The sequence below is a fragment of the Microtus oregoni genome, unplaced genomic scaffold, assembly GCF_018167655.1.
Source record: "Microtus oregoni isolate MIOR12 unplaced genomic scaffold, Mior012 000086F_ref0000336, whole genome shotgun sequence".
Lineage (NCBI taxonomy): Eukaryota > Metazoa > Chordata > Mammalia > Rodentia > Cricetidae > Microtus > Microtus oregoni.
This window is the reverse complement of record NW_024544552.1, coordinates 5235244-5262177: the sequence shown is the minus strand read 5'-3', so window position 1 is coordinate 5262177 and position 26934 is coordinate 5235244. Positions and strand designations below refer to the sequence as shown.

The following is a 26934-nucleotide window of genomic DNA, read 5'->3' as shown; positions in this document are numbered from 1 at the left end:
GTCTACAGTGTGGTAATAGTCCCACGGGATAAAGACACCCCTTACCCTACTGTTTGAGAAGTCATCCATCAACATGCAAGGCCTTGAGTGCAAGCCTCATGCACGCACACACACACACACACACACACACACACACACACACACACACACCTGTCCTCACAGGTACAATCTCACCAATTAGAGAATCTGTGCTCAGACCCATTAGAGACATACTGTAGTCTACATTCCTAGTCTCAGACTCACACATGAGAACACGACGGTGATGCAGCAGGCCCTGCAGAAAGCACACCAGGAATAAACACATTCCCACAGCTGGAATTTCTCTACTTTCTTAGCATTCTTTCCTTCCTCCCTCCCTTCTTTCCGTCCTCCTTTTCTCCTTCCTTCCATCACTGCCTACTAACATCTTCCAGGAAGACTGATTTGGCTTTCTGAAAGATAGGCTGCTCCCATTCATGGTTTCTAGGGCTTCAGAGTTCTGTGTCCCTCAAGGCCCAAAGGTCAACTTGAGGGAAGTGGGCCTGGCCTGTGTGTGGTGAGCACTATGGTGCTTACATTGCGTCCCGTGGCATTTGCTGGGGTACACTGTCTGAAAAAGCATTGAATGAGTTGAATAAAATTGCCAGATAGATTCCCACATGTTGTATACTCTGGAATGGGTAAGCTTTGCTATGACCAAGGAAGGGAGAATGGCCCCCGAGGCAAAATACCCATTGCATTGGCCTCAGGTAACTGCTTTGGGTGCTTAAGACACTAGAAAAGATTGGGTCTGAGTGCTCAGCGTGAAAGACTTTTCCTGGATCCTATTTTTTTTCCCAGAAAGTTCTGCTCTAGGAGGAAATTTTCACCTGCACAAACTTACACCGGTGACTTAGCTATTTGCTCCCCCATAAAGGTACATCTAGCTGGGGATGTGGCTCAGTTTATAGGGTGCTTTCCAGGCATGCACAAAGCCTTGGTCCCAGCTCATCATTGCATAGACAGGACTTGGTGGCATGTATCTATAATCCTAGCACTCGAGAGGTAGATCCAGGAAGATCAGAAGTTCAAGGCTATTCCCAATTACATAGTAAGGTTGCGGCCACCATGCTGGTACACATGAGTTCCTGTCTCAAGGATACTTAAAATAAAGGCACTGCTGGATCTTAAGTGACTTGTTAACCACCGAAGAATTGCTTCAGTGTTTTATAATGCTTTAATTTTCAATTATTTGTTGCTATCATTAGTGTGTGTGTGTGTGTGTGTGTGTGTGTGTGTGTAGGGATGCTTATGTGTCATGCATTTTTAGCATGCTACATATATAGAGGCCCCAAGACGACTTTGTGGAGTCTACACTGCCTGGCTTTGTGTGTCAACTTGACACAAGCTAGAGTCATCAGAGAAGAAGGAGCCTCAGTTGAGCAAAGGCCTCCATGGGATCCAGCTGTAAGGCATTTTCTCAATTAGTGATCAGTGGGAGAAGGACCAGTCCATGGTAGGTCATGCCATCCCTGGGCTGGTGGTCCTGGGTTCTATAAGAAAGCAGGCAGAGCAAGCCATGAGAAGCAGCTCATTAAGTAGTTCTCCATGGCCTCTGCATCTGCTCCTGCCTCCAGGATCCTGCCCTGTCTGAGTTCCTGTTCTGAGTTCCTTCAATAATGAACAGTAATATGGAAGCGTAAGCAGAATAAACCTTTTCCTCCCCAACTTGCCTTATGGTCACAGTGTTTCGTTGTAGTAATAGAAATCCTAACTAAGACAGAGTCTGTCCTCTCCTTCCACCTCAAGCTTGCATAGCAAGAGCCTTTACTGGCTGAGCCATCGCTCATGCTCATATAATGAATGACTTAATTTTTGATGACTTATTGTAATTATTGATAATTTAAAAAGCACTTATCTTACATCTTAATTTTAACTTGTTAACTTAAAATTAATAGGTATAAACATAATATATGCCATCTATAATTATTCCTTATATAAACTACATGTGATTGTATCTTATTTTGCACTAATTTATTTCAGTATTACTCTTAATTTTACCTTAATCTTAGTTGTAGCCAAGAGTAGGAAAAGGTGATATAAATAATAGCCTATGTTTAGCCAGTGTCCCCAATTAAAGATTCCGTTGCCTGTGTGCACTTGCTCAGCAGTGCATCCTGTAAGGTAGCATTTCTTTTAAGTTTTTTATGTGGTTAACAAGAATTTCTTGACCTCTAGAGAGGAGAAATTTATTAATTTTTAATTTATTTTAATAAATGCTAAGACCATAACTATGGCTACCATGTGCCGGATACTGTGGTCAGCATTTAATAAACATCAATCCAGGACTCCCCTCTCAAGGGGGGAATCTAGCCTTACCTCAGGGAATGCTCAGGATTGCTGAGAAAGCCTGCATTTCAGTCTTGTTTCCAGAACCAATGTAGGTGAGGAAATTATGACCGAAGACTCACGATCATGTATGGCAGGATTAGGTGAAAAGTTACTGAGTGGAAGACCAAGTCTTCCTGGGCTGTGCACTAAAATCACACCGTGAGTTTAGTTCAGGAGCAAGACAGGCAGTCCTGAGACCTGAGATCTGGAAGGAGCCTCTGAGTTGTTTAGGTCCCATATTCCGCTCCTATGGGCTCTGACAAGTAGCGATAATGTAAGCCCTCTACCGGAATTTTCTAGTTCTGCTCTCTATCGAGCCTTTATCAACAAACTCTTCCCAAAGCACATCCTACCCGCACTTCAGTCTTACCTCAAAAGTGAATTTCCACTGCTAACTTAAGTGGCTGAAGAAGGCCCTAGGCATCAATGAGGCACACCTGGGTGTGTCTATAGGACTTTTCCAGAGAGATTTAGTTGAAGGGGAAGCTCCATTTTAAATATGGATGGTGTCTTGTTAGAATTTCTATTGCTGTGAAAAGATACCATGACCATGCCAACTCTTATAAAGGAAAATTTTAATTGAGGTGGCAGCTTACAGTTCAGAGGTTTAGTCCATGATCATCATGGCTGGGAACATGGTGGTATGTAGGCAGACACGGTGCTGGAAAATTCTACATCTTGCACAGACAATAGGAAGCGAAGTGGGACACTGGGTTTGAACATATATGGGAACTCAAAGATCACCTCCACAGTGATACACATCCTCTGAGGTCATACCTACTCCAACAAAGCCACACCTCGTTATAGTGCCTCTCCCTTTGGGGCCCATTTTCTTTCAAACCACCACAGAAGGCACCATCTCATGGGCTGGGGTCCCAGTCTGAATAAACAAGGAAGAAGTAGAAAGCCTTCTGATTACCTGTATTCATCTCTCTGCTTCCTAATCTGCCCATGATCTCTACCCAGTGCTCTCCCCGCCGTGATGGACAGTCCCCCTCAAAGCATTAGCCTAACAAACCTTTCTCACCCAAGATGCTTCGTTCAGGTATTTGGTCAGAGTAATGTAAAAATTAACACATAAATAAAATGTCCCATTCTCCCTTGACAATTATGACTCAAATAAAACTCTAAGATTCCCTCAGAGAGTAAGATGTTCTGACTTTGGCCAGCTCCACATTAATTTGAATAGAATAAACCAGGACGACTATATTCAAAGAAGAGCAAAGGGGACCTGTTGAAATTACTCCCCACTACCAGAGAGTCAGTTACATCTGCAGGACAGCAGGAGCACCAGCTGTGTTAAATGGCTACAGAACCCGGAGGCAGGCAAAAAAGGAGGCTCAGGTCAGACGCTGAAAGTAGGAACGTGGACACTTACGCTAGACAGTGCCTGCAAGCGCTAGCCACAACAGTACCCAGTACCCACGTGGTCATCACTCCTGAATCATTATTAGGACTTGAGTCTGGTGAGACAGCCAGATTTCCGAGTTGTCCTGGGGTGGGCACAGTGGGGAAGAAGGAGTACCCCTGAGTGCATCCTCCACTCTTCCCCTAGCCACCCCAGTGAGCAGCATCAGCATGGTGCACGCAAAAACCGACTACCCAACAGGGAACACAGACTGGAGTTTCCCAAGTAAGAATCCTCCAGCAACTGACCCCGATCCCTTCACCACCGCTCAGTCATCCTTTCTGTACTAAGTACCTCTCTCAGGCCCTATTGACCTGTAGCCTGGGTCCTAATCACCTGATCCAGAGGCTGCATGGTAAGGGTGACCTCTAGTGGCTAAGACACACCCCAGAACTTGACACCTATCGCCCTGGGCTATTCCACAAATCCCACCACCTCTTAAAGGCTGCTATCACGAGTGGATTGTTTCAGAGTGGTTTGTCTGTCTGTCTGTTTTGGAGGGCTGAATAATCTCCACTTGGTCTTCCTCTTCACTGAGAATGTAGAAATCTGGAAGCTGTCACCGGCAACCCACCTTCCGCTATCAGCTCTTTTGTTTTGCCTTTGCACTGAGCAGGTAGCTATGAAAACAGCCTCCCCTTGTCTGTTGTTTCTTCTGACCCTGAGTGGTTTTTTATTCAACACTGTGTGAATGCTAAAGCATACATAAATCTTGAGGAACAAAGTAGGTTAGATAAAGATTAAATGTGACTACATCAAAAATCTTTGTAAAGCCCATGTGACACCTTCCATAAAGACAGGTTCTATAGATCAACTGAGGAAACAGGCTTCTGATAAGGGTCTGGGGGAGACTCAGTGTTGGTCTCCACCACAGTTACCAGGCTAGGCATCAGGTCCACGCCTCGCCTTCTGGGGTTTTAACAAGTTATATGTCCCTCCCTTCGAGGGAACAGCCCAGTGTGCACAACATTCCACTGTTCTTATCTGTGAGCGCAGGGACACATTCTGTCTTCTACAGAATCTGGTTTTATTCAACCAATCCACAATCTAGATGAAACTACCTCATTCCATTCTTAAACGCTTGTTTTATAATTATAAAAATAATACTATTACTTTTACTGCATTTTATGGAAATGACATCATTCTTTGTCCGGCATCCTAAAGGCTGGAGAAACACGCTTAGGTTCTCTGTATTCTCCTGCTGTGACTGGACAAAGAAGCTGCAGTGAAAATTGTTATGCTGACCTAAAATCCCTTATCTGCAATTCCAAAGTTGGAACAGCTCAGAACGCTGAATATCTTTCAAATGTTTGGCACACTCCTTTGGCAGCTAAACTCCAGCTGAGCTGCTGCGAGGCTATTTATAGTTTTATAGTGCTTTAATGTGAATTCACGCAGCCTTTTCGCTGACACACAACAGCCTTTGATTACAGCTTGTTATCCCAACTCCCTCCAGGGCAGTTAATAATACAGATTGTGTGCACCAACTTATCCTTCCAACGTACAAGCAATTTTAATTTTTGAAGCATATTAGCACCAAGGGTTTCCAAAAGGTGACAGTAACCCTGACACTCTATGCGTTTGAGTTATATCTTTAGGATACACTTAGAAAGGCTGCATTGCTGAAGGCTCATGCCCTTTAACTTCTGATAAACACTGGCAAATTGTCCTTCAGGCGTTAACTTGCAAGGACAGACAACAATGGTATGAGAAGGAAGCATATTCATTAGTGTAACATAATGTTTTAAAATTAGAAAAACATAAGAGAGCCTCAGTAAACTCTAGCTTGGTATTATGAGTATTATTCCAAATTAAGATAAATTGTAGCTTTTTAAAATTTTGGCAGAATAAAAAAAATCAACTGAGCCAACCAAAATAGCATGATTCTTTTACTCATATAAACACTTGTTCGATCAATTGTTCATATATTTATCAAGAGCCTCATAAATGCCAGCCATTGATTGAACTATAAATATGAGTCAGAACAACAAAAGGTCTTGGAGCTGGTCCTTTGGTATGTCAAAGGGCAATAAGCAAGAGAAACAAGTACAAATTTTAGATAAATAAATGATGTTTAGACAAGAGCTTCATTATTTATAATATAGATAATATCCCTTATATTCAAAGGTTGAAAATCAAACAGGAAATGGTAAGATACATGAACACACAGCTTGACACAAAAATAGGTGACTTCTAAAGCATGCTCCATCAATACAAGGAAAATAAAAGTAATTCAACACTGGTATAGATCTCTCAGAGTAAAGGCTTCATATGTGGCTGGGCTCCTATAAGTTGGATGGGAGGGTGCACTCCAGGTTAGCTTGGAGAGGAGCAGGAAAAGGAACCTGAGCAGCAGCCTGCTCCTAGATGCCTATCAGGAGGCTTTTAGGGTAAGGAGTGCATTTGGTGATATGCACAGATTTTAGTTTTATCACAACTTTATACTCTTCCTCCCCCCACAAATTAATGTTTTTGTAGTTTGGGATTCTGTTTTTAAGATTTTTTATGTGTATGAGTATTTTGCCTGCATGTATATCTGTGCACCACTTGTGTCTGGTGCCCACAGAAGCCAGAGAGAACACAGGGTCCCCTGGAACTTAAGATGATCGTGAGCTACCATGTGTGCTGGGAATGAATCTGGGTTTCCTGGGAAAGCAGTCAGAGCTCTTAAGTGCTGAGCCATCTCTCCAGCCCTCAGGTAAATGTTTCATTTTGCTTTTCAGAAGGTTGATAAGGATGGTAAAACCTGAGGTCCATGATGAAATGTTAGATTTGATCAACTATCAAAGACCTCATTGAGGCATAAAGAAAACAAAACAGCACCAACTAAAAGCTTCAGTTGACAACTATCATCTACAGCGTGCCTACCCAGGGATCACCTACGACGAGAAGATGGACTCCACAGCCCTGAATTCAATGTGCCCCAGCATGCAAAACAAATAATACAAATTAACAATAAAATTCATCAAAATTTTGCAATAACTAAAACCAGAAATGGACACAGAACAAGAAAAACTGACTGAACACAGGAAATTGTAACAGAAACAAAGACTGATAGGTAGATGAGAAACACTGCTTTCAACAGAGTGGTGTGGCCTTCCCACACGACACCTGCCGGGAAAGCAGCCATGAACTCTGTAAAAGGTACAAAGAGAGCAATCCCCAGTGTTCTAAGGAGGAAATACGAGCAGGCATGGTGTGAAGGAAAATCCACAGACTGCTCCAGGCAGATCAGATCCTGGGCCATAAACAGAACTAGGACTCAATGCACTCTGACTATACCAAGCTGAAACTAGAAAAGCCCAACAGACTATACCTAGAAGCCAGTAGCAGCTCTTACAATAATTATTTACCGCCACGTATACAGGTGTTTTGTCTGCATATATGCCTATGCATCTTATGCATATCTGGTGTACAAGAGGCCAGAGGAGGGCATTGGATCCCCTGGAACTGGAGTAACATATCTTTGAGAGCCACCAGGTTAAGCAGGGAATCAAACCTGCGTCCTCAGGACTCTCAACCACTGAGCCATCTCCCCAGCCAAGTACCAACCTTTTAAAGCTCTAAAAGTATCAACATTAAATAACTTCCAATAATTCATTAAAGGAAACCTCAACAGAAAGTAATAAAATAATCTAGGGCTAACAGGAAGAAAATAATAGGTAGCATGTCAGCAAACATGAAATCCAGTTATACCGGGCTGAGAGGGATATTTCTGTAATAAATGCTTATAATTAAACACTTACACCAGCCATGAAGAAAAGCTTTTAAATAAGTAACCTGTTTTTTTTTTTTAAAAAAAAGAAGATAATTAAAACAAGCAGAGCTAAAATCTCTAAGGAAAATATGTAAGAAACTGGAGAGAAAAAAATCAGTGAGGCAGAAACATGGTGCTCTGAAAACACAGCAAAATGGAAAACCTCCTGCACCACAGACAATGAAGAGATTATCAGTATCAAGAATAAACCAGAGGAATTACTAATCCAACTGGTGAAAAGAAATGAATAACTTGCTGTTCGTAAGGTGACAACACTGGAAAAGGCCACATTTTTCCAAACTCACCAATAACCCAAGCCCAAACTACTCCACTCTCTCGAGGCCAGTTTAGATTATGACTACCCAGCCCCAGGGCCTAGAACTCTCCCCATTCCATCCTGCAGTACCCTATGCTGTCTCCTGGAAATGCTTGGGGAACAGAACCGACTGTCAGAAGGACCGTGGTCAGTCAGCGCCCTTCACGGGGGTGGGGGTGGGGTGGGGTCTGAACCCCCACGCTCTGGGTTTCTGATCTCTAGGGAACATCCTCATTCTGCTGACGGTCTACACAGATCGTCAATCCCTCTTCACTGCAAACCCGTGAGCAACAGAGCAAAGAGGTTTCAGTTCACACGTGAGAAATGTGAGTTCACCATGTAGAAGGAGCCTTTTCCAAATGTGAGTTCTGAGTGGATGAAAGCGAAGAAAGAACAGCCCCCATGCTAAGCTCCACCCTCCTTTCCCGACGGTGGGGGAGGGGCAGGGCGTGCACTCATTCTCACCTGCATCTTTACAAAAAATCTTGGTCAACAAAATCAAATTTTCTTAGCACAAGCTGTAGGGAAATTATATTAATATATCATTTTTGACTTTTATTCAAAAATTTTACTGGCTTTCTTATATCCCAAGTAACAGAATGGCTTTATTTATGATAAAAATATCTAGTCATCTTTAGTATTCTGGCTCATACCAAAGGATGCTCAGGTGTGGCTCTTTCAGTTTTACAGAGAAAAGGATTTGGAAAACTCATCATCTGACACACACAAATGAACTATTTCTTTCTCCTTCCACTGTGCACCAGAGGCCGGCACTAGGCCTCAAAGCAGTGTCTCCGACTTTTCTGTTTTGACATTTCATTGAAACGTGAATAAATAATTTTTGCTATAAATTTAATTCCGGTGAAATACAACCATGAAGATAAGCTCTTCATAACAAACACATCTGCCCACGTTACTGAAGACCAGGCTCACCGAGGCCTCCACTCCCTGATAAAAAAACAAAATGCTTCGAAAGAAAAGAATTAATGCGCATGGCCCAAAGTGGTCACGCTTTGCTCCTGATACTGACTGTGGGCAGTCACGTGGGGGCTGCTCGGTGGACGATCGTGTAAGATTATCTGAAGCAGCACGTGGAGAAGAAAATAAAGGGGGGGAACAATTATAGAGAAAGGGAAAGGGAAGGGAAGGGAAGGGAAGGGAAGGGAAGGGAAGGGAAGGGAAGGGAAACAAAGGAAAGGAAAGTGGCATTGCCCCCTCCTTGCCAGGACTAAATGGAGGTTGAGGCTGCACCTGAACCCAGTCCCTCAAGTCTCATCAGCTGGCTCCAGGTGACAGAATGCTGTATGCAGATGCTGTGCAGGAAGCCTCTAGCAATTCTGAAAGGACACTGTTCTGGAGGGCATTTATTTGGGTCCTCTACTTTGCCCATCTTTCCTTACGTGTGTGTGCATGCCTGCACACATGTGCACACACAGTCATGGAGATCATTCTGAAAGGTAGGAGAGGAGATCATCATGGCTTATGGTTTACGACAATGGAAAGCCACGTGCCCCGGAAGGTACAGAAGGTACTAGACGCTCAGGAGAATGTCGCTATCAGCTGGGGTGATCCGATTTTTCCATAGTGATCCTAACGCGTTTTTCCAGTTCCAATAAGGTTTGATAAAATTTTTCGGCGGTGTCTTCATCTATGTCCATCTGGAAAACAAGCACAAATAGAAATGACTACAAGAGAAAAATAAAACAAACCACATAGAAGCGAAGGGAGGGCATCCATGAGTTTAACTGGAAGCTAGGAAGGGGCAGAAGGGACCATTCAGGGACCGTTGGGAAATACTGAGGCCATAAATGCTCATGTAAATTCAGCACTCACCAAACCTCCCACTGCCCGCAAAGATATGGAGTGCAAGTGTTTTCCCACAGTCTCCTAGCACCCAAGCAAGGGCTGAAGGAAACGGGAGAGAGGAACTCTAGAGTCTGTAGTGATGTTTCACTTGTATTTTAACAAATAAAGACTGCCTGAAGATCAGAGTAAAACAGCCCCACTGGTCAGCCTCACAGAGCAGGCAGTGGTAACACACACCTTTAATTCCAGTTGCCAGACTAGTTTGCCATAGAAACAGAGAGGTAGTGGTGCACGCCCTTAATCCCAGCCCTAGAGAAGACTGTAATACGGGAGGAGACTGCCCTCACACAGTCTCATTCTGAGATTCCTGCCTCCCGCCATTTCGAACTGAGGTAGAGATAAGAGCTAGTGGCTGGCTATTTTGTTTTCCTGACCTTCAGGTTGAACCCCAATATCTGTCTCTGGGTTTTTATTAATCGTGCTACAGGTCTGGATTCCTATAGATGCTCACCCCCTCCAAAGTGCTCCCGTGTGTAAGAAATAGGAGATTCTATCTCAAGTCACTATTCTTTGCATTCTTGTTCTTCCTGCAGAAAATCTTATCTTATCAGGACAAAAAGAACCACTTTCAGCTGCTACAATCAGGCTATCTTTTTTTCCAAGTCAGTGAAAGAGGATCGTCTTAAAACTGAAAGACTAAGGATTAAGGAAACTTGTTAACAATTTGGATGTAACATTTATCCACATTTAATGATGTTAGTTCTTCATTTTGAAACTGGAGATGTTACAGAACTCGCCTGTGCAATCTCACCTTTTTTTTTTAATTAAATTCCTTCCTCAACAATTCTGCGTCTTTATTACACTCATCCCCACTCTCTCTTATGCCCCCACCCCACCCCTCCCTCTTCCTGCTTTCATGTAGTTTTGTCTTTTCGTTGTGACAAACTGGGTTTAAGGGTGGTCCACAAATGCCTGGGTGAGGAGGTCACCACAGCACGGAGGCTCATGGACACACCACTGATGACAATGACCTGCCCTCCTCCAAGATCTGTCCCTAGTTCCCCCTATCAGTTAGAAGAGGGGAGAGCAGATTTCTCCCAGTGAATCAAAAGCTAAAATATTTTCTCCAATGAATTTCATAGAAAATTATATGAAATGCCTGGGTTTGTAAAATTAAACATTTTCTCCCCCATAAGTAAATCACTACCTGTAAGGTTATAAAATAGCAAATTTAAGTAATTTAAATAAACTCTGAAAGTCCTAAAGTGAGCATATTAAATTGCAACAGAATTTCACAAAATATATCATTTTGGATGTTAAGAATCAGTAGTTAACTCAAATTTGAGTTAAACAAATAAAAACCCAACTCAGAGCAGGGAGCATGGTGGTACTTATCTTCCGTCCAGAAGGCAGACAGCAGAGGCAGGCAGACCTGCGATCTGCTTCTGCAGGTCAACCTAGTTAAGCAGCCAGTTTGTGTGGCTAATTTTATGCCATTGTGACACAAACTATGGTCATTTTGAAAGACGGACCCTCAATGGAGGAAAATGATCCCACAAGATTGGCCTGTGGGACATTTTCTTGGTTGGTGAGGGATTTGGGAGAACCCTGAGAGCAGCGCCATCTCAGGGATGATGGTCTTGGGTGCTATCTTCAGAAAGCACAGTGAGCAAGCCACTGGGAGCAAGCCAGTAAGCAGTTCTGCATGGCCTCTGCCTCTGTGTGTGACTCCAGGCTCCTGCCCTGACTTCTCTCATGAAGGACTGTGATGTGGAAGTATAAGGTGCTTAATAAGCCCTTTCCTCCTCAAGTGGCTTTTGTTGCAGCGTTTATGACAGAACAGAAGCCCTATCTAAGACAGAGTTCCAGGCCAGCCAGAGTAACGTGGTGAGACTCAGTCCTAAAACCAAACAATCATAGAGGGGAGGGAGGGAGGGGAGAGAAGCGAAGGGAAGGAAAGGGGTATTGCCCCCTCCTTGCCAGGACTAAAAGGAGGTTCAGGCTGCACCTGAACCAATCACTCAAGTCTCATCCGCTGGGCTCCAGGTGACAGAGTGTAAATGCAGTAAAGAAGAACTTGGAAACGCCGTCATCAACCACGTCGCCTCTGCACCGCTTAACTGTTTCAACATCTCAAAGCCATGCCTGGGCTAATACGCTGTGGGGAACCCACAAGGGAAGACAGTGCGAAGGGTCAACTCTACCTGCCTGAGAAACCACTTCTCGAAAATGCTCCCAAGTCACTGATATCCAATACACGCTTTCTACGAAAGGCTGCTTTTTACCGGCAGGTGACAGGGGAAGCAGCATTTGAGGCTGGCTGTCACTAGACTCACGCTGCTGCCAAACGGACAGAGGTCACCTACTTGGCTCAATCTAGTTGTATTTTACACCAGTGCATCCTCAGTTCGGGGATGGGAAAAGCAGGCGGCTACAATAAACCTTGCTCGTGACAAAGTTACAGCATGTTCTTGTAGTTCCAAGTAAATATTCTCACTTCCCCCACAATGTAATTTTATATGATTACTTTTAAGATAAGATTTCAAAAGACTAAGCCGGGTGATGGTGGCGCACGCCTTTAATCCCAGCACTCGGGAGGTAGAGACAGGCGGATCTCTGGGAGTTCGAGGCCAGCCTGGTCTACAAGAGCTAGTTCCGGGACCAGCACCAAAGCTACAGAGAAACCGTGTCTCGAAAAACCCAAAAAAATTCAAAAGATGAAATTGATTTTCTCTATTTTACCCGTCTCTTCAAAGCATCTGTCTAACAATGCTGCTAATAATCTCAAACAGAATGCGCATTCCAAGAGATATTACTGTGACAAAGAAAGATGTTCTCTGTTCCATACAACTCAGGATGTATTTATTAAGAGTCTCCATGTGAGGCAGCATACAAGGGAAGCAGGTACAATCCCTCTCACGAAGCTTACATGCTGAGAGAGGCAGCTGAGAGTGAGTGCTACCCAGAACAGGTCTGAGAAATCCCGTAACAGGGCACAGGGCCCAGTCTAGAGAGACACAGAAGACTGAGAAGAAGGTAGGACCTGAAAGATGAGCAGACATCAACAGAAACACAGGTAAGAGCAGCTTAGTGGGAAGAAGATGCTCTGAGACGGGAGGGAGAAGAAAACAATGAAACAGACCCTGAGGACGCCAGAGTGAGGGCTCAGGCACAGAGCTGTGTGGCTGATCTGTCAGCATCATGAGTCCGGAGTATCTGACTGGCAGCATATTCCACATGACAACACAAACCGAATTACCTTTTGGTCCTTGACGTAATTAGTCCCGAAGCCTGTGGTGGAGCTCACGTATTTGGTCAGAGGGTTGAGAGACTCAGGTTTTTGGTGGAAAAGCCACACCTGGAAGGATAAAGCATGTCAGTGACATCGCTCCTGCCCCAAGCAAGTGAGATTTGCCATCGTGAAATCGCAAGAGTCCTCTCAAAAAGCAGCAGCTAATCTAAGGATCTTTGGAAAGTGCTGCCATGTTCTGAAGGGAGAATATAAGGCAGCCTGCTTCACAGTAGACTTTAAGAGCTAACCTAAGCAAAAAAACAAAACAAAACAAAAACAAAACTTCACCCACCTTCTCCCTTAATCCCCATATAAATCCATGTCTCCGACACTGGTTAATTCAGTGTCGTTGTCTGCCCACACCACAGTAAAGCACAGGTCGCTGGGATATTATCAATGAGAAGAGGCACATGTCCACAAGATGTACACAGCACAAAAAGGAAGTCTTCTTTCCTTTCCTATTTTGCAGCCACTTAGCTTACATCTCTGGGAGTAACCCACTCTTGGGAGCAATGCCAAGAAATACCTGCATTGAGAAACACATCCTTCTCTCTTAAATGGAAGTATAACACACAGAGGTTTTCTCTTGAACAACAAACCTGAAAATTTTCCAATCTGTGTATACTGAGCTGTTTTGTTGGCTTCTGAAAGCACAGCATCCCATCCTGGGCATGAGCTGTAACTAGTATGTTCAGCTTTTAATTAAAGGATATATGCAGCAGACTGCAGTCTCTATGATCACAAACTAAACCACGATGGATGATGAGTACATCTACAGAAGAAATGCCAAAGATGGAAGTTCTTAGTGAAGGGTATGCGCCTTTAATACTTGGCTCACCTTGCCCGTGAGTTCTCCACAGCTCCTACTTCCTTATCACCAGCCACCACAGCCCTGGATCAGATGTCCTAAGCTTTGCTCATCTGAGCTGAGCTCTGAATTATAGATTGAATTTGCACTTCTCTCAGCATCACTGTGATGAAGAATCTTTTCACATGACTGAGAATGTTCAGAATCTTATGTCTAACTTTTTTGCCTGTGACTCCGACAAGTGCTGTCTTCCCTTTGCTGGGAGTCTCAATTTACTAAGAAAATATTTACCTTGATCTAAGACAGATGCTTGTATTCTGCCTTGTGCTTTATTTATAGTGGACTTTGGGACCACACAAAGTTTATTTTAATTTCCACTCTTTTAGAGTGTCCACACTTAGATAAGTCTTTGCATTCTGAAATGTCCCATAAATTCCCCATATTTTCTTCTAAGAATTTTAGGCTTTAATTTTGACATATAAACTCCTTCACCTATCTAGAACATTATTTTGGTGGAAGGCAGGGAATGATGATCATAATCTCCCTTTTGGCTACATCCTTGCTAAAAAGGGCATCTTTTCCCTCCAACTCTGATTATTAACACACACTAAATCTCTGTACATTTAAGGGCCAATTTCTAAACTTCCTATTCCATCCCACTGAGCCATCAGATTGTATTTGTATTGATAAAGATCTAATGAGTCTCTGCAATGCCCCTGCTTCCATTCACTGCTCTGGTTCTTATTTTATATAAAATAAATGGATGAAAAACATGCTCGAGGGTTCCAAGCCAGGAACCAGAGAACTTGGATCTGAATGGTAACCATAATTCTGACATCCTCATATTTGGCCTATGCCTTGGCTCAAGCTCAAACTCCCCTCCTGAGGAGGCAAAACTTACACAGCCATTGAGGGAGACCCTAACTGCCCACGTGATGCCCTACCATCCCATCATCGGTGGATGATGTTTGGGATGATGCCCTTCTACTCACGTACATTTCAGAAAATTATAGCAAGATCACCATGGATTTTAACATTTATTTTTATTCTATGGGTATTTTTCCTGCATATATGTATATGCCTACAGAGGTATCAGAACTCTTGGAAGTGGAGCTACAGTTGTGAGCTGCCATATGAGTGCTGGGTCCTCAACAAGGCCAGCAGTACTCACCACTGAGCTGTTTCTCCAGTCCTTCATAATGAAGTTTTTCAACTGCAACACTAGGATCCTGGTGCTCATCCTATCCAAATTGCCTGGTCCCTCAGAGCCCAGATCTAGCTTCACTCTAATTAATGTCAGTTCTGACGACCTCACTCCCAGTGGGTCCCATGTTCCCCACCCAATGACAAGATGCCTTGCTTCCTTGCCTATTATATGGATTCATTACTTTCACAAACTTAACTCTAAGCTACTTAGTATCAGAGGATTTTTCTCTTCTAAATATATCCCACACCACTGAAGCTCAGAACATATGTGACCCCAGACACAGATGTACAGAATGAGAAATCCCTCAAGGACTGCACACTAATGCTTCTTTTATCTTGGGATCTATATCAATACCGTCTAAAAGCACTTGTTTTCACGGTTATTTTGTATCTACACAAAAACCTATTTGATCCATCCCCTTTATGTTTCCCCCAAACTCAATTTGGTCAAGATTTAAGAAGCAGTCAAGCTGGACGCCACAGTACTAGCCCTCAAGTTTCTAGGATGAAAGTCAGGACTCAGTAGATTGAGTGCCACCAGTGAGAACTAAGACAACAGGAATCCAATCAGAAGGCATGAAGCGCAGATGGCAAGTCTCTTCTTGGGTGAGAATTCTGAACCACAAGTAGAGGTTGTCTGTGGAGCTCTGGGGTTCTGAGTGTAATATACAAGAAAATACAACTATAGCTCAACAGCAGCTGTCCTGGACGAGGAAACACACACAGCCCACCGTTAGGCACCATTCAAGGAAATCCTATTTTCCTAATAAGATCCTCTTATACCTTGATCCTCTCGTACCAAGATAGGAAGAAAAATCTTTACGTTTTTTTCTTTAGATGTATTTTATGTGGATGAGTGTTTTACTTGCATACACGTCTGGACCACGCGCATACCAGATGCCTATGGAGGTCAGAAAAAAATGTTGGAGCTCCTGAAACTGGAGTTAAAGACAGTTATGCCACATGGGTGTTGAGAATCGAAGCGGGTATCTAAAGAACATGTGTTCTTAACCACAGAGCCACCTGCTGGCTCCAGGAAGGAAACTCGTTAGGTGACAAGAGGGTTTGTTGCCTCGATGTTTATCCCACAAGGCACACCTCCCCGATGGGAACTCATTCACGAGTCACCTCCTTGCTTTAACTGACTCGACAGTGTCCTGCCACCTGTCCTGAGGCTCTTGGTGCAGCTTGCTTCTATAGAAGTTTGTTGTCTATAGTCAGGTATCTAACATCATAGCAGACGTTAACTGTCAAACTTCTGATATCTTGTGTGTAACACAATACTTACCTTAGTCCCTAATGGAACTTACTTGTCCACAGAGCTTGTTCCCTTCGAGCAGTGGTTCTCAACATTCCTAAAGCTGCAATCCTTTAATAATACAGGTCCTCATATTGTGGTGACCCCCAACCATAAAATTATTTCGTTGCTACTTCATAACTCTAATTTTGCGACTGTTATGAATTCTAATGTAAATATTTGATGTGTGACCCCTGGGAAACAGTCATTAGATCCCAAAGGGATCGCAACTCAGAAGCTGAGAATCACCGCCTCACAGCCTTTTACCCAGACACTGCTCACTGCCATCAGGAACGTGCACCCTTCCGTCACTAAGCCATGTTGTAGACTATGAGACTCTAGTAACATACCAGCGCTTCTGCTCCATTGTACGGTGTCAGAGTGAAAGCGTTTGCAAAAAAGCGAATCTGACGAAAAGAAAACAATGGTTGTTACGAGGCTATTTAGAGCAGTAACAAAGAGTAAGCTTTTCTCATTTAGATTCAAGAAAGAAAATTTGCATTTATGATTACTGTATATCAAAAACGTCAAGCCGAACAGAAGTCTGTCACTCCGAGTTGAATTCTTAATATTTCAGAACCCAGAATTAAAAGAAAAAAATCAATGTTTACCACTTACCAGCCATAACAGCGGCAAGAGCAATGTCCACACAAAGGGCGGCAGAATTCCATATGTCAGATTGGTCAGTACTACGCCTGGGCACATCACACTGGAGTACAGACCCTGGGAACACAGGAGAGTCGTCTGAGATTGTCATTCAATGCATACTGACTCAGTTCACGGATGCCCGTTAATAAAAGACACACACATAAGCCGGGAAAACAGGGAATGGAAGGTTTGCACTCTCATGTGTCCCTGTAGCTTAGTAGGGCCATTTAAGTCTAAAATCACTTCCTAGGACCAGGAAGCAAAGGTTATTAGCAAGATGAAGTCTGTTCTCAAGACACTTATAGTTTAAAGAAGAGCCAGTCTTAATGATGGGAAAGGAAAGTGGGGCCTGACTACAAAGATTTTCTATTATTGGTTTAATTAAAGATCGATTCGTCACCCCCAATAAGTATATAATGGGCTTACTGAGTTTAATTCTTGCCTTCAACTTGCTTCTGATTAATTAAATACAGTTGCTAAATTTAAAATTATGCTGTTTCCCTAAAGCAGAGGTTCTCAATCTGTGGGTTACAATCCTTATGGCAAACTTCTACCTCAAAAAAATTTATAATACAAGAAATAACAGTAACAAAACTACAGTTATGAAGTAGCAACAAAAATAATTTTATGGTTGGGGGTCATCACAACATGATAACTATATTAAAAGGGTCACAGCACACTTGGGAGGCAGAGGCAAGTGGATCTTTGTGAGTTCGAGGCCAGCCTGGTCTACAAGAGCTAGTTCCAGGACAGACTCCAAAGCTACAGAGAAACCCTGTCTCGAAAAAAACAATAAATAAATCAATCAATCAATAAATAAATAAATAAATAAATAAAAGGGTCATAGCATTAGGACAGTTTAGAACCACTGACCTATAGGAACATAGCTGAGTTGGACACTCTTGGCATAAGGAGGAACAAAGATCTTCAACTCAAGATCTCTAGCCAGGTCCTGAGTGAAGGACTGATCACTATGTAAGGATCTATCGTATACTTGTGTGTATATGTTTACATTTATACACACACAAACATATATATGACAATATATATGTCTCTATAAAGAAAGCCTCAGTTAATACAGGGATTAAGGTAATAAGAATTACCCTGTGCCAACCATAGTAAGCCCTACAGCTCTGTAATTAATTTTATTACATTTTATATTATTGTTAGAGTGACTAATTTAACTCATTCTTGCAACTTTTAATCTCGTTCTCTCTCTTTCCTTTTAAATAAAAAGTAGAAAATGACCATAAAAAGTAGCTCATTCCTGTAATTCTAGCCCTTGGAAAGAGGCAGAATTTTGAATTTGAGGCTCACATAAACTACATAACAGTCCAAGGCCAGTCAAAGTTACATAGTGACACCTTGTCTCAAAAGGGAAGCTGGGTTGCTCTAGGGTTGTAGCTCAGTTGACAGACTGCTTGCCTGGCATGTAGAAAATCAGGTGTGATGGTGTTTGAGGCCAGCCTGGAATATACAAGATGCTGAAGAAAGAGAGACAGAAAGATAAAACAGAAACCTGTCACCAGAGAGCTGAGCTCAAGTGAAATGGCACCAAATACAAAGCCCCAGGTTTGATCCCCAACACCAAAAAAACTAAAATAATGATTAATTTGTTGAAAAGGTAAGTCAAAAGTATGGAAAATATCATTAGAAAGGCTTCAAATGGAATCCACCAATGTAATTCTTTCTAATTCTTGCTTGGGAATGCTGAAAAAAGAAAAATCATGGGCTGAAAACAAATCTGACAGACTTTAAGACAGCTTCATCAACTTAATCACTCTCCCTCTTTCTTCAAAAAGATAAAATTCCACACCTTACTTGCCAACTAGAATGTAAATAAAATCCCAGAGCTTTTTATGAAAAACAGAACAGAGTCAGCTTGACCCCGCCTTCTGAAAAGGGAGAACCAACAGGATTTGGACAGGTTTTAAAGGTCTCAAAAATGCTAGAAGGAAATGCATAGTTGGACCAACACACGAACTCCGAGCTGCAATGAAAACCAGAAAATGCCCATGGGAAAGACAAGAATTCCTGTTAAGATTCTGGACCTGGGCAATCGGTTGATCCACGGCAGCAGGGATTTCCAGGTGGCTGTGGTCAGTAGAAGCAGCAGGACCGATAAGGTTATTTCCCCCTTTCTATACTCTGTAACCTTACAGAAACAGAGCAGAATCTTATCATGACCTTCCAGAAGGTTTATGACATCTGGCTGCCTTTCAGTCACTGGCATGACAGAGGCTAAAAGGCGTGAGGCTTAGCAGGGAAAAAGGGTAGCCTTGAGCTCTACTGTAAGCGCTGCCATTCACAAGTCATGTGACCTTCGAGCACATGACTCCTCACAAACTTAAGAGTTCTCTTCTGAAAACTGGAAGACTGAAAGCCACTCAACTGCAGAGGGGTGACATTCAATGACATCACAGGAGGAGAGTACAGCACTGGAAGTGGTCAAGGGCCGTCTGTTAGCAGAGGCCAGCGTTCCTGAAGAATACAGCCTGGTAAACAATCTGCACCTCCCTAAGAGGACAGGAGCTGTTTATCCCTCCCCTGTAGCTTTCACTATAAGAGTTAGGGGAAGCCAGCCACGCTCTAGAAATAGCGGCTCTGATGGTTAACTTCTGGGTCTCTGAGACCAGCCTTGCCTTCTGGTTGAAATTCCTGTTCAAAGCCACATTCAGAAGGTCAGTAGCGTATTTGGAGGAGCTGTAGGGTTCCGGGCCTTTGCTGTGCTGGATATCCTCAAGGCTGAAGTTAGATTTCTTGGCATTACGAGAAGAGGTCCAGATGAGCTGGGAGGGGCTGTCGCTGTGGCAGAGAAGGGGTTCCAGTTCCCGGATCTGAGTGAAGAAGACACAGAATAAAAAAGCTTCACAATCCACTGAGGGGCACATGCTAACAATTTAAAACACCCGATAAGACACCCAAGCCAGGTGATCAGGCCAACAAGGAAAGGCCATAAACTTTGTCATCGTCATTCTGAGCCAGGCTGTCACTATGCTCTACACTATGCTCCACGCACTGCATCCACAGGCTGGCTCTGAACTCTCCATCTTCCTGCCTCCGTCTCCCAAGTGCTGGGATTATGAACACGTGCCAAACATGCCTAACCTTGGAATCTGTACTCTTGATATGAGGTGATGAGAAAGGAATTTATATTTACAGTCTTGCCAAAAACATTCTGCAGACTAACCATGAGCTAAACATCAGGAAATCTGAGAGACAGTCTGTGAAACACCTGGGTAGCAAGCCCATGAAGTGTGAGGTCCTCAAAAACAAGGCAAGACTGTGAAACTCCCACAACAAAGATCCTAAGGGACCTTGGCTATAAAATGGATGTATGTGGTGCCCTGGATCGAATCCCAGAGCTGATAGTGAGACTTTAGAAAACTGGCAACTTAAGTTAGTACAGACTTACTTAATAACATACCAGTACTGTACCATTTATTCTGACAAATGTACCATACTGACACAAAATGTTAATAAGAGAAACTGAATACAGGATGCACAAGAACTCGCTGTACTATCTTTGCAAAAGTTTTGTAAATCTACAACTACTGGAAAACATTAGTTCATTAGAGAAAAATCTACCAACAAAGCTTCCAGATGTGCCCCATGCGCAGTGGACAAATGAGCAGAAAACAATTGGGAAGAACTTCATAGATAAAACCAAGTCCCACTCCTCAGCAGCAAGACCTCGCTGAACCTGGAGCTCACAGAAAGAATCCCCACTCTTTACCACCACGATGGGTGCCAGCTCAGCATTCTTACATGCTAATCAAACCAGCAATGGATCTGTTTGTTCATTTACACGACCCCTAAATTCAGGTTTGTGTTTCATGAACTGCGGTCAGATTCCTAAACCTAACTGAAGTAGAAGGCACTGCAATCACAGCTTTAGAATCTGGTAAGTGTGTTCTGACACACACGCACCCCTCCCCAGGATAACATGTCTGCCTGCAGAAAGTAGGACGTCTGTGACAACTGCCCCATGACCACAGCTCTCATTTGTTTTCCTAACAATTTAACTCTATAAACCATATATACATCAAAACTTGAGACTATCAATATTATTAATGGATTAATTCTCTGTCATTACCTCTTTTTATTTCAATATTGTTTGTTTGCTTGTTTGCTTGCTTTGAGAAAGGGGCTCACACTGTAGCCCCAGATGGCCTCAAGCTTGCAGCAATCCTCCTATCTCAGCCTAAGCGTTGGGATACAGGTGTGAGTCATTACTTCTCAATTACTGTGCAAGCTGTCCCATAAGAGTGAGCCAGAGGCAACCTCACAGAACACACTAGATAAGTCACACATCTCATGCTGAATCTGCTATATGTGCCTAGAATTGTACTTTCAGGTATGGGCTCTTAAGAAGAAACCATGATAATGAAAAGCCAACTCTGCATCAGTGTCTAATGACAGCATGCTGGCTATCCCGGGCTACCTGTGTCTAACAACAGCACACTGGCTATCCCGGGCTGTGTCTAATGACAACATGCTGGCTATCCCAGGCTATCTATCTGTGTCTAACGACAGCATGCTGGCTATCCCAGGCTATCTGTGTCTAATGACAACATGCTGGCTATCCCAGGCTATCTGTGTCTAATGACAGCATACTGGCTATCCCAGGCTATCTGTGTCTAATGACAGCATACTGGCTATCCCAGGCTACCTGTGTCTAATGACAACATGCTGGCTATTCTGGGCTATCTGTGTCTAAGGACAGCATTCTGTCTATCCTAGCCTATCTGATGCCAAGCCCAGTTTTTAGAACTACTTAGGGCAGAACTAATGTGCTTTTTCTGCTGTTATACATGTCATTTCCAATAGGTGACTGGGGTCTGGTAATCTGCTTCCTCTGTTCTATAGGTAAGCAACATTTCCAGAGGCCAGCAGACAGACTTCATTACTCAAAGATTTCATGGTAACCAGACTTTAAGGAGCCTTCACAAAACAGTCACATGTCTATTCACATTGTCGCGATCACAATGTGAATGTGATGGAATTAGTAGGACCCAAGCCTTTTTTTTTTTTTTTTTTTTTTTTTACCAGGATAAAGTGGCCAAAGAGATTTGTTTCAAACACCTCCTGGAACCCATCAGCAGTGACCTTGTCATTCTGGGTCAACAGTCCTTCCGCTGTGGAGAACATATGAACCACATTTCTGAAACAGCAGAAGACAGCGGGGTGACATTTAATGCTCCTTTAACTGAAAACATTAAAGATGTTACACACACACAGACACACAGACCTTCTTTGAAATTATAATGACAAAATACCAACTTCTTGGACATGTGTGAGTATTAAATGAGTTACTAAATGCTTTTCCCCCCACTGCACCAATTCATGGATGTACTTATCATGCCTGTCTGCTCCCACTACCCAATCAGATTACATGTAAATTATTCTTGGGCAATCACAGCTACGCCAATGAGAAAAGGTCTCCAGCCATGTCAAGTGTGTTTGATTACTGAAAAAGTTAAGCAGGTTGTCTTTTTCACTAGGAATTCTAGAAGCATCAAACAGCTTAGTAGTGGGATCTGTGCATGTTTCGTCTTCATGGAAGAAAAGTGAAGAGAAGGTAAACACGAAGCCCACATCAATGAATAAACCTCTACGAATAAACGCACTGGGTTGCAAACCAGACTTATTTCTGACTCTGGTTCATGGCTAGATAGCTTTGAAAGCCACTAGACTCGTGCGGATTGAGAGTCTCTCAGGCAGACATGCGTTGTCCGCATCCTCTCAGCCTACTGGCCAGAGTAGCTGGCACGTAGCTAGGTATCTTCTGATGCAGGAGGCTGTCTAAGAATGCCACATATCTAGGACCGTTCCGCCAGCAGCACATTCAGCCAAATCAAACGCTGATGGCATGATCCATCTGACAATATGGAATGTTCCAGAGTCTTAGAACATTATAAAAATCATGACAACGTGCGGAGTTCTCCACAAAGACGAGTACTTGACGTGCCTACTATGGATCAACTCCTCCTGTCCAGGTATCTTCATCCTCCTCAGCGTCCCCTCACTCAACAAAGGCAAAACCATGGCAGCAGAATGAATACCTTTCTTGCAATCGGTTCACCTAGAACTGTGGTTCTCAACCTTTCCTAATGCTGCGACCCTTTAATACAGTTCTTCATATTGTGGTGACCCCCACCCCACACACACACCATAAAATTATTTTCATTGATACTTCATACATGTAATTTTGCTAGTTATGAATCGTAATGTAAATATCTGATATGCAGGCTATCTGATATGTAACCCCTCTGAAAGGGTTGTTTGAGCTTCCTCCACCCCTGAATGGGTTATAACCCACAGGCTGAGAACCACTGATGTAGAACATAAAAATTACCTTGAAAAGATGCCCAAGAAAAACGCTTTGAAATTTAGTTGGGGATTAGGCATGATCCCAGCATTCAGATATAAGTAGTCTAATCTTTGAAACCTACAAACAAAACACCAAAATGACATTATTAGAAAAGACAAGACAAGAGTGCACTCCTCCCCTAGAATACAGAAGATCCAAGCACAGAAAAACCCTTTCTGAACCAACTAAGATGTCCATGCAGGCTATGAAACACCAGGGTTAAATAGTTCTTTCTCAACAGTTTCTCTAGCCATAGTGAGTATCTTTGCTCTGGGTGGTTTCAATTGGGCTTTCAAGTTAAATTTCTATAGAAAAATCCAACTGTGGCCCACCAATCAGGCACTGAACATCCTCTATCAAACCATCCTCCTCCTCGTCCTCCTTTTACAAAGCTACTGCCCTTCTTCTCGGTTCACATCTTCCATAGCTGACAAGTTAAATTTACATCACGTATAGCAGGCCTGACTGGACCGATCAGCGCCAGAATCTGGATGGCCTGGTATCTACCAAAACAGAAGACCCAAGTGGAAACCAATCAGTGCTCATGGCCAGGGTCTATGTATCATAAACTGATTAATGGCCACTCTCCTACCCTGACACTGTAAATGCCCTGTGGGAATTAGGTATGGTGAAGCTGAGAAACACAAACCTGAGTGAGCTTTTCCAGTTCTGGAACTTCATAAGCTTTAATATAAATGCATCCCTTTGGAAGGAGGATCAAAGCAGGCAGTAGGTGCTCCCATGATACCCAAGCAACACACATGCTCAGAGTATCTCCCAGAACCCTAGGCAGCACACTGTGTCCTCCACGTAATCAAGGACAGATCCACAGCTAATAAAACTGGACGTCTGAAATATATGCTTGGCTGACAATACGGATTGTGCACCTGCATTTCTTGATCATGCTATGTAATAACCATATGGTCCAAACTATTGAAACGACTATTTTAAGTGATGACACTGTTGCCACTATAGCCGCCACTCATCATGGAGGTGAAGCCAGTGGGACCCCAGGTTAATTACTCTATTATCAAACTTTAGTAATAGGAACTTCTTTTCCTAGGCATGGAAAAGCAAGGCTTAGTAAAAATGTGGGAATGAAGCTCTGGCTTCAACCAAACAATGTAATTAGTGTATTCAAAGATGAAAGGATTGCCATAGTGTCTCTATCTAGATAAAAACAGCATCAGTATTTCTTATGGGTTCCAGCCGAACAGAGGACTGTGGGTGGAGAGATCTGGTGTCAGATATAATGATGCATTTGCCCACTGGAAAGGGTACTTCCAAGCTCTCAGGGCTCTGAGGTCATTCTGCACAGATTCCCTCAGCACAACACGTTTTCCAGCCTTACATTTACTTCTCATATGCCTCCCCTTACTTCCCTGTCCTTTCTCATTTGATTAACTGCTATGCGACACTACCGCATCTATCAAAAGGAGACATACTTTTGCTTGATTTCCTTTGCGCCCTGGACCACCGACCGCAGGCTGCTGACATCCATCTGCACAATGCTGACTTGGGCGGAGGGGTGAGAGGCCAGCAGGGCATCACGAACGGCTCCGGCTTTGCTCAGGTTCCTACACGCCAAACACAGGTGAAGCTCCTCGTCTTCTGCCAGCAGCCGACTGCAAAGGGCCAGCCCAATGCCACTGAGGAGACAATTCAGGCACAGGGCGTGAGCTCATTGAAATGGTCTGACATTAAAACATTTCTCTCTGGTTCAGACACCTGACTGTGTCAACATGAGCTTCAACAAGAAGCGTGGGCAGACAGAAAATACCCAAACATCACGTGAAGGAAGAAACCCCCTCATAAGTCACTTGATTAGGCTCACATCTAGTTGTTCCCCTCTAAAATAGTTCAATGACACAGGAAGTAGGGTTTGCGGTACCTGTTGTGTTGGGATTTAATATATCCCAGCAAATGCTGTGAAGAGGACCTTATAGGCTGTTTATTATGTCCCCATTTTCTTGTGCTTTCTAGGTCCCTCAAGGGCGTTCTACCTCCTTTTGGTGTTGTTGCTATTAGGGAGACCGTCAATCCCGAAGAGTGAACAGGGTCGTTTCTGTGCTGCTCTCCTATCCCCCAGGAGAAAGCACAGTAGCATGGCAGGAGGTTGACTCCCTGTCAACTACTAAATCACAGCAGGACAATCAAGAGAAAGAAAAGGCCCTAGGAGCAAGTGACAAAAAGTACGAATACAAATCGGATGGAAAGGAAGACAGAGAAGCAGGGATGAATGAGCATAGCTCACTGAAACCTTAGACACACTAGGTCAGAAAGAGCGATATGAAAAGTGCCCAGCAGATGGGGCCAGTTTCTGGCAGCAATGACATCCTGGGTACTAATAAATTCTCAGGCAGACTGCCAGCAAATCGAACATCAAAATGAGTCTGGAGTTCACATAATCGGGTGGCCCTGCCAGGAGTAGCAAACATATATAGGCCTACTGATCCTTCCTTCAAAAGGGCAGACCTTTAGTATAAATATACAATTGCACATACCACAATGAATAACAAAGAAACACAAGATCAGGCCTGACTTTTGTATGCACCTTCCACTAAAACCAGTTTACCTAAAGGAGAGGACACGCTAACAAAAGCCCAAGAGAAACCCCTCCTACAGTGGCTTAGTTAGCACGGACATAGTTAGATCTGTATGAATTCCTCGAAAATATCAATGTAACCAGGTCGGAGAAAGGTTGGTCGGTTTCATCCTCCACACATTCTTCGTGGACAAATAAGAAGTCTAGTAGGCAACAAAGTAGGGCAAGGGTCAAATGAGCAAGCCTGGAATAGTTACGAACTGGTGACTGCCTTAGGACAAGCTTTAACAGGAAGCGACTGATCGTTCGATATGTTTCTGGGGAGAGTATGCGAGGCGTGCTGCAGGAATGAAATCTCCCATTGTCGTAAAGTTCGTGGAGGCTGACATTTAAACTCCCGGAGTGTAAGGCACACGGCGTGTTTAGGGTTAAAGTAAACTGAGGATACCTACAGTAACTAGTGGAGTCTGGGTCACTGATGGAGGGGATGGCAGAGTCTGAATGAAACCGTCAGGTCCCTTGAGAGCACTCCAGGGCTCAGGATCATTGTCAGGCTGATCAGTAACTGGAGCTCTGGTTTTCCTCTCCACTTCATGTATAATTCAAAGCGCCAGTTACCAAGCACCCACAGGGGCAGGCCTGACCACACCTCTTGGGAGGCCCAGAGAAGGGCAGGGCAGGGTCTCTGTGGAATCCCCAACGAAGTGAGTCCAGAGTCACCGACCTGCGCTTCCCCGCACCCCGGAACTTAGCCTCCGGAGTTCCGTAGGAAGCCTCACCTGCTCGCCCCGGTGATCAAAACCACCTTCGGCATCTTGCACGGCGCGCAGCAGAGTTGATCTGCACCGGCGACCACAGCAGCTCAAGGCCTGGACCACGATCCGCGCCCTTGCGCACCACGGCCAATCAAGGCTCTGCCAGGCCCCACCTCCCTCTTGCGTCATCCGTCTCCGCCTAGGCCAGCCAATTGCAACCCGGCATCCTCTCTCCACGCCGGGGCCTGGTGGGGTGAGATAGGCCGAGGGGCGGAGCCACGTGACACAGGGGTCCTGGCCAATCAAGGCAGCCCCCGCCCCCAGGACTTTTTGCAGGAGGTGTCACCTCGGGGCGGGGTCTTTGCTCTGCGTAG

At 43.8% G+C, this 26934-nt stretch overlaps 1 protein-coding gene across 2 annotated transcripts; it reads right to left on the bottom strand.

The window, feature by feature from the left end:
* Positions 1-8286: 8286 nt before the first annotated feature.
* LOC121441976 (3-keto-steroid reductase/17-beta-hydroxysteroid dehydrogenase 7) lies at positions 8287-26677 on the bottom strand. 2 transcript variants are annotated; one of them, XM_041643403.1, is made up of 9 exons: positions 26585-26677; positions 24742-24909; positions 23246-23338; positions 21937-22051; positions 19530-19724; positions 16858-16962; positions 16590-16646; positions 12896-12994; positions 8287-9488 (listed from the first exon to the last, which is right to left on the bottom strand). In XM_041643403.1, exons 1-9 carry the CDS (start codon positions 26617-26619, stop codon positions 9387-9389), a joined length of 969 nt encoding a protein of 322 aa, XP_041499337.1. In that variant the 5' UTR covers positions 26620-26677; the 3' UTR covers positions 8287-9386. The 2 variants fall into 2 exon arrangements, with proteins under 2 accessions (XP_041499337.1, XP_041499336.1); XM_041643402.1 differs by having other exon boundaries at positions 8290-9488; positions 24706-24909.
* Between the last annotated feature and the right edge of the window lie 257 nt (positions 26678-26934).